This window comes from Coenobita brevimanus, chromosome 107 (genome assembly GCF_032717465.1).
Source record: "Coenobita brevimanus isolate Jiangsu-jjx chromosome 107, ASM3271746v2, whole genome shotgun sequence".
In the NCBI taxonomy this organism is placed as follows: Eukaryota; Metazoa; Arthropoda; class Malacostraca; order Decapoda; family Coenobitidae; genus Coenobita; species Coenobita brevimanus.
The window spans coordinates 12,581,941-12,593,703 of record NC_137060.1 but is presented as its reverse complement, the minus strand read 5'-3'; the positions used below and the strand labels follow the sequence as shown (position 1 = coordinate 12,593,703).

General features: G+C 39.2%; 1 protein-coding gene across 4 annotated transcripts; it reads right to left on the bottom strand.

Annotated features, from left to right (window-relative positions):
- Positions 1–2,635: 2,635 nt before the first annotated feature.
- LOC145416682 (paralithocin 2-like) lies at positions 2,636–7,301 on the bottom strand. 4 transcript variants are annotated; one of them, XM_080285618.1, is made up of 4 exons: positions 7,223–7,301; positions 4,732–4,852; positions 4,183–4,192; positions 2,636–2,722 (listed from the first exon to the last, which is right to left on the bottom strand). In XM_080285618.1, exons 1-4 carry the CDS (start codon positions 7,285–7,287, stop codon positions 2,682–2,684), a joined length of 237 nt encoding a protein of 78 aa, XP_080141744.1. In that variant the 5' UTR covers positions 7,288–7,301; the 3' UTR covers positions 2,636–2,681. The 4 variants fall into 4 exon arrangements, with proteins under 4 accessions (XP_080141744.1, XP_080141745.1, XP_080141746.1 ...); XM_080285619.1 differs by lacking the exon at positions 4,183–4,192 and having other exon boundaries at positions 2,638–2,722; XM_080285620.1 differs by lacking the exon at positions 4,183–4,192 and having other exon boundaries at positions 2,654–2,712.
- Between the last annotated feature and the right edge of the window lie 4,462 nt (positions 7,302–11,763).

Below are 11,763 nucleotides of genomic sequence, written 5' to 3'. Positions count from 1 at the left end.
CTTTGACAGTGAACTTCTCATCCCAGTTACGACCCTTTTTACCTTCATTCAATGTTACTTCCTTGAATGTGAACAGGCTGTCTCATGTATTAAAGGAGCTTACCTTCCTCTCCCACCTGAACAGGACTGATTTAGAGCCTTATGTACTGTCCTATCTTCCTTCATACCTTTCCCCTTCCTATTTTGGTCCTGGCGTTGGTCTTCTACTTATTGTGGTCTTGTCCTGTGTTTGTGGTTTAGGCTACTATTTAAGGCGCCAATTAAGGAACCCACTGATACCACGTGTCCGTACTCGAGGATTGCAAGTGGATGTTCCTGAATAGTTAGCTACCCTACACTCTGGTTAGGCTACACGGTAGTTAGGACAACAATGTCGACGAGGACGTCAATGGTGTGGCCGAGCGATGTTCTGGTGTCAACATCTTTTTCCATATGAAGTTGTAGTATCACACATTGTACATAATAATTTTTAAAGCTGTTTAGTCATAATTAACAGTGTGTAATGAAGTGTGAATGATGAACAACCAAATATCATTTCGCTGTTAGCTGTGGTATAGAAGAAGGTGGATGGCAGACCACAAGTGCCACCCTGTTTCAATTATAAAAAGAAGGTTAGGAGAAGTGAAAAGATATATGAATAGTGCGTAAGTGTAAAGTCCTGGGGAACCATTTATTATGTTGGTATATGTGATTGTACTTAATACCATTTAATAGAGGTGTATAATGTGCTAGTAGAGTTGTCATTTATATCTACTTTTTGCATAGGCCCAGAGTATATATAAATGCACGGCACCTCACTTTTTAGCTGACCTCAGCACCGCGCCCTAGTCGGCACGGTGAGCGTACAGCGTCAGAACCCGTTTTACAGTTTTAAAGGGAGGGTGTATCGCTCTTACATATCTCTCGGGTCGCAGTTATATTATTCTGTACCCAATAAAGAGAGATTTAATCTGCTCATTTCTGTCACCTTACGCTACCACTTAATAACAGACCAGCTTCCACCTTCTCGTGGCAGAGGACCTTTGGTGGGAAGTGTCGGGCAGTGACGGCGAGTAGCTGACTTGTACTACAGACAGTGTCGTCGATCCAACACTGTGGTCTAGTTATACTATACAGCAGAACACATCTATTGGTGCTAGCGGTGGCACGATATTTAGTGCTAGCCGTGTACCGATACATGACCTTGTAAGAGCTTTTGCTTGCCTGCGGCTTATAAGTCGGCTCGATCCGACAAACTGGGGTAGCACAACAATAACAACAACAACAAAAGGTTGCCAAGTAATGGCAAAATCATACTAAAATTTGTCACCTTAATCGAAGAGCTAAAAGTGAAACAGTGTAGGTTATACTATATTTTACTTCTCTGACCATTCCCTCGTAATGAAGGATATATATCATATTCTTGAATATCTTTATTTTTATTTGATTGCGACGGTCTGGTTACGCATTTACGTTTCACAAAAATTTTCCTTCTGGAAATTAAATCCAGGATATTGCATCTTGCCCTGATGTCGATGGAATAGTATCGTTATATATTTCGTTCATACAAGTAATTGGTAGAATTTGACCTATCGATATTCACGTTTATATATATAATACTATAAAGAGAGAGAGAGAGAGAGAGAGAGAGAGAGAGAGAGAGAGAGAGAGAGAATATATATATATATATATATATATATATATATATATATATATATATATATATATATATATAAAAGAAAAGGAAATGTAATACACTGTAAGTGTATATTTATGAATAGACCATAAGTTTTATTTAAGTGTACTCAAATGCATAAGAATAATTGATAAGTTACCGTGCAACCAATAAGAGCCATCACAACTCATCACCACTCTCCCCAGCCACTCCAATCCTCGCTATCACAGTTCATCGCCAGTCATTGACTATAAATAACTATCCTAGGCCTTTCTCTCTACTACATACCTCGACTCCAAATCTCTTTGTCACCACTTATCACCATTCCAAGCTTTTATGTCGTAACTCATCATCAGTCTCATCCGCCTCTCCAAGCCACCTTTTCTCCTGCAGTTTAAGGTTCAGACTTGTTTTCGGCCTTCTTCATTCCGCCATAATACATAATACGTTCAGAGATAACCACTAACAGCCTGTCGACTGTACTGTTCATAAAGAAACCCCAAAACGTTCGACTAGGCTTGAGAATGTGCTTGTATAGCTCCAATCGTTTGTAGGTTACCTAAATACTTCTTGATCTAGTTGGGGGTTTAGGGGTTGGGTGAGGCTGTAAATACATTGAGGGTTTGAGTGATAAATCAGTGGATTTGTGATCCATTATCATTTGGCAGTCTGCTTATAGATTTGTTATCTGATGTACTTAGCTTTTTCTGCCCATGAATCCTACACACGCTTCATCCTTCTCAGTTAAAACACAAAGCAATGCCTCATTGTTACATGCACCAAAGATCCATGGACTGCCCGGTGGAAGTGGCCGGATTCAATCACTCCGTTGTGGTAGTATCCAACTTCACCAAAGGACACAACAACAATAACCGAGAATACAACAGCAAGAATAACGTACTCCATATCTATCCAAAGGGAAAATTAAACATTTAAAACTGTCCACTGTTTATTGACAAGAATATAAGGTTTGCTCTTCACTCCGTGTCTGTTAGACTCCGCCATTTCTGTTCTCTGTCATCCTACCTCAGTGTTCAGGAAGTTCAGCCATCCTGCGCCTACGATGACCTGCAAGTGAGTCATCACGCTGTGGTTCATTATGCACCTTTGACCATAAGACGTCATTTATTTTATATATCTTGCTGTTTTATGATGATTTACTGACCTAAAGAGAGAGTTATATGAATCCGTTCACTTCGAACTTCCTTCGCTATGCTGAAAGTTAGAAAAAAAAGAAAAAGGCTTATAGTTGGAAGTAAAAAATGAAAATGGCGTACTCAGACAAATGAGTTAATGGAAGAAGAGCATTGTTATGGAAGATCCTGATTCTAAGTGATGGGTGAAAGTTAGAGGTTATACTATTGACTCAGAACTTAATTACTTCAACATCAATGAATGTGTTATGTGTATGTTACATGTGCCGGTGTAAAGTACGGAAGTGTTAAGTCTGTGTTAGGTGTGGGAGTGTGATACATGAGGGGTATGAAGCTTGTGTTAGGTGTGGCAATGTGGAGCACAGGAGTATTAAATGTGTGTGTTATGTGTGGTAGTGTGAAGTATGGGGTGTTAAGTTGGTGTTAGGTGTGGCAGTGTGAAGTAGAGGGAGTTACGTGTGTGACAGGTGTGGCAGTGTGAAGTATGGGAATGTTAAGAGTGTGTTCGGTGTGGCAGTGTGAGGTATGGGTTTGCTATGTTTGTGTAAGATGTGGCTATGTTAGGTGTGTGTGTGTGTGTGTGTGTGTGTGTGTGTGTGTGTGTGTGTGTGTGTGTGTGTGTTAATCACAGCAGAGCAAACAGTGCGAAGTGTGGTAGTGCAAGTTATGTATAAGATGTAACATTATTTATTGTGGGAGCATGAGGTGTGACTGTATGATAAAGTGAGGTGTGACTGTATGATAAAGTGAGGTGCTGCAGTGTGAGGCACAGCAGTGTTCGGTTTGACAGTACAGCATGTGGTTTGGCAGTGTGTGGTATGACAATGTGAGGCATTACAGTGACGTGTTTGTGAAGTGTGGTAGTGTGAAGGTTGAGAGTATGAAATGGAGCAGCATGAAGTATGACAGTGTTGGGTTTAACAGCGTTAGGTGTGGGAGAATGAGGTAAACTATTCTCAGGTGTGGCAGTGTGGGGTGGGAGTGAGAGGTGTTGCAGTGTGGATTATGTGTGAAGTGTGGCACTGTGAGGTGCCGTGGTGTGAGTTGTGGCAACGTGAATTCCGGCAGTATGCGTTGTGGCAGTATAAAAAAAAAAAAAAAAAAAAAAAAAAAAAAAAAAAAAAAACTGAGCCGTGGCAGTGTGAAGACTGTCAGGTTTTCTAATGCACAGTAAAAATTTTAACTTACTGTGAATCTCAAATACTGTACTGAAGAGTTATATACTGGTGTTTTAAAATTAAAATCAAAATAGAACAGGTACATAACACTCTAGTTCTTTAGGTTATGTGATTAACAAAGCATAGTATTTCCCAGTTACCAAGTATGCTGCCAAATAACCCACTCATGCACAAGGAACTGTTAGATCATACGTACCATAAGGACGCTGTAGGTAGGTCCGTGGGAGAGAGGGATGAAAGAGAAAGTATTAGTACTGGGATGAAAGAGAACTGAAACTACAAAAACTACAAAGGTCACTATGATTGTCATCTTAATATTCATCATCATTATCATCATCATCATCATCATCCTAATTTACTTCCTCTAACATATTAATGGGGTGGGAAGAGTTAGAGCAACTGTGCAGCAAATCCTGCTAGCAGAGTTATATATGTTTTCAAACATCCCTTCCATTCACATTCATTTGAGCAATCCACCTCTTCTACACACATTCCCTTCGCCATTTCACCTCCTCCATACACTTTCCATCATTCCACCTCTTCCATAATAACTCCTTTCATGATGCCACCTGGTCCATAAACACTCCATTCACTATTCCACCTCTTCCATAAACATATCTTCATTATTCCACCCATATCACACTCTCCCTTTATCGTTACATCTTGTTCTTGCGCTTCCTCTCCCCATTCTTCAATCTGTTTATCGGTTATCTTCGCACAGTCTTTCTCAGCGGCTTCTTCTTACCTTGGGGCAGATGGGGCAGCACTGGCAGGGCGGGGTGTACACGGGAACTGGGCAGCGAGGTATAGCGCAGAGGACGAGGGCACAGTTCACTGGACGCTTACATCCAGGTTTGTACTGCCCACTGCATAAAGGAGAGAGGTGGTGAGATATAATTTTTGTAAGTTTATTTTTACCTTTACAAATACGTGCACTGGAAGAAAGAGAGAGGCTGTAAGATGCTGTAGGATTTTGCCAGCTTATTTTTACCGTTTTGGATACTGCTCACTGGAAGAAAAATAGTCTGTGAGAGTTACACTTTTTTGCAAGATTGTTTTCATCTTTTTTGGATGATAAATGGAACTTTTAAAGGCAGTATATATGCAACATATGTTTCCGTTTTTACAAGATATTTTCATCTTTCTTCAGGATATGTGTACATAGCAAAGATAGTTTGAAGGACTTTTCATTGTTTTGTAGGTAACAGTACTGTACAGTATACATCACTAACAATGAGTTTGCAAAATATGTTCATATGCATAATCATAGCGTTCATCATTATCATCATAGTCCTCACCATCCCGATCAGCAGAATCAGCTGCTGTAGCCCCCCAAATCTTGCCCAAAGACAGTAATGTCGTTATTACCTCAATCATCTTCATAAAGATACATACTGTACAATGGAGCCTGTCCTTAAACCTATAACATAGGCTAGAAAGACAAATGGGCAGATATATAGGCTAAACGCATAGATATACATACAAATAAACTTATAGACAGGCAGATAGGTAGATAAATAGAGATAAATAGATAGATAAATATAGATAAGTAGACAAATATACCTATCCATATTTGTCCATGTATTTATCTACCTATCTGATTCTGCCTATCTATCCATCTACCTAGAGAGAGAGAGAGAGAGAGAGAGAGAGAGAGAGAGAGAGAGAGAGAGAGAGAGAGATGAATGGATGGTTATAAATACTGATCAACATTATGCGTCGATACACAGATATACTGTACACCAATAAAAAATTAATTTCCGTTCATCATCATCATGATCATCATTGTCTAATTCCTCACTAATTTTTGCATAAGTCAGTTCTTTGCAGGACAGATGAAGCTTTATAAAACCAATTGTACACTTTCTTATTACCATCATGAACACCACCACCACAATTTCATTCATCATTGCCGTCTTCATGATCATCATCATCAGCATCAACACCATCATCATCATCATCACAGTGACATAATCTTATTTTCTAATAATTAATGGTGTGAATAGGATCCAGAGAAGAGCATATAAGCGGAACTTTCAACTGTGTTAATGAAAATTATCCAACTGGAAGAACCTAACACACAGCAGGTTACTGGAAAAGATGAAAAAAGTATTTGTCTTGTAGAGGACTGACTCAAGCCGTTGATGATGATGATGATTATGGTTACATTCTCAGTTAAGCAGACAGACAGACAGACAGACAGACAGAGACAGAGACAGAGAGAGAGAGATGTATATGAAAAGGAGCATACAACATCCAAGTGATATAACTGGCCTATAGGACAAATATTTGACTGAGCTACGACACTGACGCTTCACCGAGTAATCTCAAAATAGAATTATTATTGCCCACTGAGGCGATATAGAGGCGATAGAGTTTTTGTCGATGTGTGTGTGTGTGTGTGTGTGTGTGTGTGTGTGTGTGTGTGTGTGTTGGTAATATATCTCGAAAAGTTGTCCATGAAATTTCGTAAACCTTCAGGAAATACCAACTATGTGGATGTCCAGAAGCCTATTGCTTTCGACGAGAATATGATCAAAGATGGCAGAATGCTGGCTGCCATATATCTTTTATTATGGATTGGCTTTTTTGTGATACTCAGTGATTGAATTCCTTAGTTTTACTACTTTTCTTCAAAATTGTTTTGTGGGTAGCTAGTACTTCAGCCAACATGTCTTGTCGGACGATTAATATTGGGCCCCAAGATACTTTTGTTCCATTGTATCCTTTCTCAGTCCACAGTCACACCACCAAGTTTGGTCCACATCGGACGAAAACTGCTGAAGTTGATGTTATCGTGTATAAATGACTTTTGAAGTACCGTTTAGAAAATCATTTCCAATCGAATGAGAACGGGTTGAGCTATAGCGTCAAGCCTTTGACCTTGCCCTCTGACTGATGGTTCTAAAATCCAGTTAAGTCTCCATAGCCTTGCCTTCCCCTCAACCCTCTCAGTAGTAATGGATCACAACTTTTAAGATGATTATTCACTGTGACCTTGACTTGTACCTTAAACAAAACAAAGAGGTCAACCTCTCATCTAACCATCAATCCTTCCACCAAGTTGGATTTAAACTGGACCAAAACGTTTGAGTTATGATTTTCACACACACACACACACACACACACACACACACACACACTGAGACACGCAGTGTGTTCCAGAGCCTTTAGTGTATTACAAGAGAACAACAAATCAAAGAGAGAGAGAGAGAGAGAGAGAGAGAGAGACTCACGCTGTCAGAGGAGGTACAGCCACCGCCACCACTAACAACACCAGCACAAAGCGAGCCCCAACCATTGTCACTGCAACACAGTCTGAAACACAAAATACTGTCACTTAAACACATTAGTAACGTGATATTTTAAAGATATTTTGCTCACACTTTGCTGGATTCCTTCTTAGCGGAAGAACTTGAAACATTCATTATTATTATTATTATTTTTTTTTTAATCACCACACGATTCTGTTTAATAATGTTGAACTTTTCGAACTGGAAATGTTAGGCAAATCCTTTAATAACCCTGTTCCCTACATCTGGAACTCATACAAACTTAATAAATCTGTCCGGTAGAAATAAAAGTAATATCGAAATGATCCTCCGGCTGAAGTGATTAATGATGATTGTTTTGAACCTCTCCACGGTCAGAAATTTTCCAAAATTGAATGTAACGATATTAAGGTGGCAAGGATAAAAAGACGGCAGCGTAAAGATAAGCTTGAGCCATTCCATACAGCATTGTCCATTTCATTTTGTATTCGCTGCAAACAATGTTATTCAGCTTTCAGAAGATGTTTGATGGGGAAGGGGATAAGATTTGGACGGTAGACTATGGCGGCATCAAGGAATGGGAAATTAGGATAGGCTGTCAAGCAGGAGGGAAGAAAACTAGGCAAGTGTGAAAGAAAGAAGGCAGTAGGGAAAACAGGCAAGCAGGATGATGGAAGGCAGGCAAAAAGGTAAACCGTTTCGGTAGGCAGGAAGAAAAGGAAAGGTAAGTGCTAGGTTGACAGACTGGAAGGAATGGATCATAGGCAGGAAATATGAATGGAAGGCTAGACAGGCAGGATGGAGGTAGATTAAAAAAAAAAAAAGTGGGACAAACAAGAATTAAGTGAACTAAAGAAGCAAAGGTGAGAGGTGGTTGAGAATGAAGATAACGGGGATTGGAGCCAAATAATTAACCAGGAGGGTAAATAAGCTACGCAGACAAATTGGGTGGTAGGACAGACATGTACAAAGATGGGAGGAGGTTAAAATACAAGGAAAAAGGGAAAGAGGAAAACACTCTGGACGGAATAAAGGATCGGCAAGCAGAGAGTTAGGAGAGGGGAAGGGAGGCAGAGGTAAAAGAAGAATGAGTGGGAAAAAAAGTGCCTAGGATTGATAAAAGTAAATTAGGAAGGTAGGTTCAGCAGGATGGAAGGAAACTGAGCTTGAAAGAAAGAAGGGTGTATGAAGAGGAAGATGAGATCCAAGAGGTACAAGGTGAATTAAAAAAAAGAAAAAAGGAATGTATTATAATGTAAGTTTAGCCAGACCGAAGGCAAATAAGCTAAACAGGCAGAAAGGGAAGGAAGAAAAGGAAGGAAGAAAAAAGTACATATATCTGAGTCAGTCCAAGATAGATCAACAATTCTCCTAGCTGACAAAGTAAAACTTTGAAAGGAGCGAAGACAAGGATACAAGAAAACAGCGAGGAAGAAGGGAATGGAGAGTTGACAAGGTATGTAGGATGAAAAGCAGTTAGGCAGGTAGAAGGGAGGAAAACAAATGCAGTGAAGAACAGTGAACAATAAAATAAGAAAAATGGTGTGACAAAGGAGATGTTCTGATCTTGTTAAATATTAGCAAAACCCGAACTAAGGGACAACTGCGTCATTAACTCCAATATTAAGTCTTAAAACTGATCCAAATTTAAACAGATGTTACAACAGCACCAGCAAGGTTCAAACGTGCTAGACAGTGTGGAAACTCGTTCTGTGGGTCCCAGATACTCAAAGGCATTCCTTTTTTTTTTTTTTTTTTTTTTTTTTTGAACAATTATATTCAATTCATCGTAACTAAATGTAAAACTGCCCTCTCTCTATCTTGAATTCTGTGCTGTAATAAGAGATTACTACTAGAGTATGGTGCTAGTCAGGAATATGTATTATGGAAAGGATATGGTGCCATAATAGTCTTATTCAGTCATCAACCTAAGTGAAGTAACCTTCAAAAGGACGAAAACGTCCGCAATTACAGTGAATGAACGGAAGTACGAATGAACATTGCACTTACAATCTTTGACCACGGTGACGTCTTTTTCTTTTCAGTTTTGCTAACTGTGAAAGATTTTTATTTTTGAATATGAAATTTTAATCGTTATATCAATCCCTTCCAGTTTCGTAGTCTCTTCAAATCTGTAAAACAACGGTGGTAATAAGAATACTGTAAAATAAAACTAACGGCATTAGATGTAACGAGAGAACAAACTCTTCTGATTTATGTCATTCTCATGTGGGTATAGTTTGCACAAGTAACATACGAAATGAATACTGCCAGACTGTGTGAGAAGTGCTACTGAGACTTCTACCCTTACAAGAATACGACCCAAGGAATCCATCGTGAGCACGACACTCAACCGCCGTTTCGCGTTCAGTTCCCTGTTATTAGTTTTATGAAAGGAGCAAAGTAGGCTAAATAAGATATAATCCGAAGGTATCGTGATTTGTCAGGAAATTAAACGAAAAAAGAAAAAAAGAAAATAATCGGTTGTTCTTTCCACTGTAAACAAAAATATCATTTCGTTCAAATACCTTGTGATTCACCCGGAAATCAAACTTTGGATTTATTAGTTGGTGGCCCAGATTATTATCAATCTTTCAAATCACCGTCGTTTCTTTATATATATATATATATATATATATATATATATATATATATATATATATATATATATATATATATCGGGTGCGAAGGGGTGGTGGTGGTGCACTAGCATACACATGGCCCGCATCTGAAAAATCCTGAGTCCACTTCCTAGGTTGGCCACGATAGCTTTGGGATTATCTCTTTACCCCACTCGCTTCACATATAGAGTAGAAGTGGAAATGGATTTGTAAATCGACATATGCGTGTTGTACCTTGAGAAAATTATGTACTCTGGGTGCTATCTTTGTCGTTAACATTTGCCTATAGTTTATAAAAATTTCCTTAAATATTTCTCTCGAGAAAACATCTAGGTCAATAAATACCTGGAGTATAAGACAGCAACACGCACCTCCCCGTTGTTTCTTCCACACTGATGACAGTCTCGCACACCCCTCTCTATATACCGGTACCTGTCTGCTGCACCGCAGGAAATCCCAAGGTCTTATGATTGTATATATATTATTTTAATACAAATAGAACACACACACTCACCCTCAACATACTGTACATATTTTAAAGCAATATTACTGTGTAGGAAGTAACTGTAAAATTAAGAACAAACGCAGATTCTTTTAAACTCATTAATATGGCAATTCTTCCGTAGCGAATATATCGTTTGTTATTCAGAGTGAAGTATTTAAATTGTCAGCCACAATGTAGGGGTCGTACTTAATGATTGCAAGAAATTTATCAAGTAAAGAAGGGTGTGACAGATTTTACTTCATGGCGATGGTTTCTAGTTTCATTACGATGGATATATACACAGTTTACTGCATTTTTTTTGTTTTGTTTGAGGCTTCGTAATATCCTCTGGAGGAAGAAAAAACAAAATAAAGTTGTCATCCTTCTGAAGAAATTAAAAATGATGATCCTTTATTTCCAGATCGATCACAGGTGTTGTAACTAGACTCAACATTTATCGTTTAGGAATAAAACTGAACAATGCTTGAGGGACAGAAATAATTTAGGTAGAACTGTTTAGCGGAGATGACTGAAATGCCTTCTGTGAGACATGCAGGGATAGATTTATGTAGGATTGAGTGAGAAATGCCTTTTGAGAGACATGCATGGATAGATTTATGAAGGATATAAAAAGAAACAATATGCAACAGAAAGAGAGAGAGAGAAAGAGAGAGAGAGAGAGAGAGAGAGAGGTCTCCAAAGTACAATAGTGCTACTCTTCGCACAGGTAGTAGGCTGTGACCACCATCCACTCACATGGTGTAGCGCTGCCTACTTCTTCCCTCACCTTTATCATTTCATTTCTGACTCTGTCCGCCTCCTATTTCTCCGTTTCATCCCCTTTATTACTCCTCTTTCCACTCCAGGTGGCTCTACAATGAGTGACAAGCCTAGTGGTTTCCTGTAACCTAGGAAACCATTTACAGCGCTAGTTGATAACCATATAGCAAGAAAACGGGATGATGTGGAGCCTGCTGTGGTGCCCGGCAAGTGCTGCGTCCATCAAGGAACCAAACATCAACACATTTCTCAGCACTTTGCTACAGCACAAAGCTGTAAAACGCAAGATAATATCGGTCCGCTGCGCGGGACAGTCCTGGGGGGGAGGCGGTTACTTCCTTGCTTGCGGTTGATATGTTTGTTCAACCAGACAGACTGGGGACGATCAACGACTCCTTGCTCATACCAGCTGTAGGCTATTAGGTGGTTTATGGAATGTTAGTTTTAGTTTTCACAAGACAGTAAACAAAACTGCTTCAAAAACGTGTCATTATGCTGATCTTTGTAGATGTTATGATGCGTAACACACACACACACACACACACACACACACACACACACACACACAGACACACACACACACACACATATATATATATATATATATATATATATATATA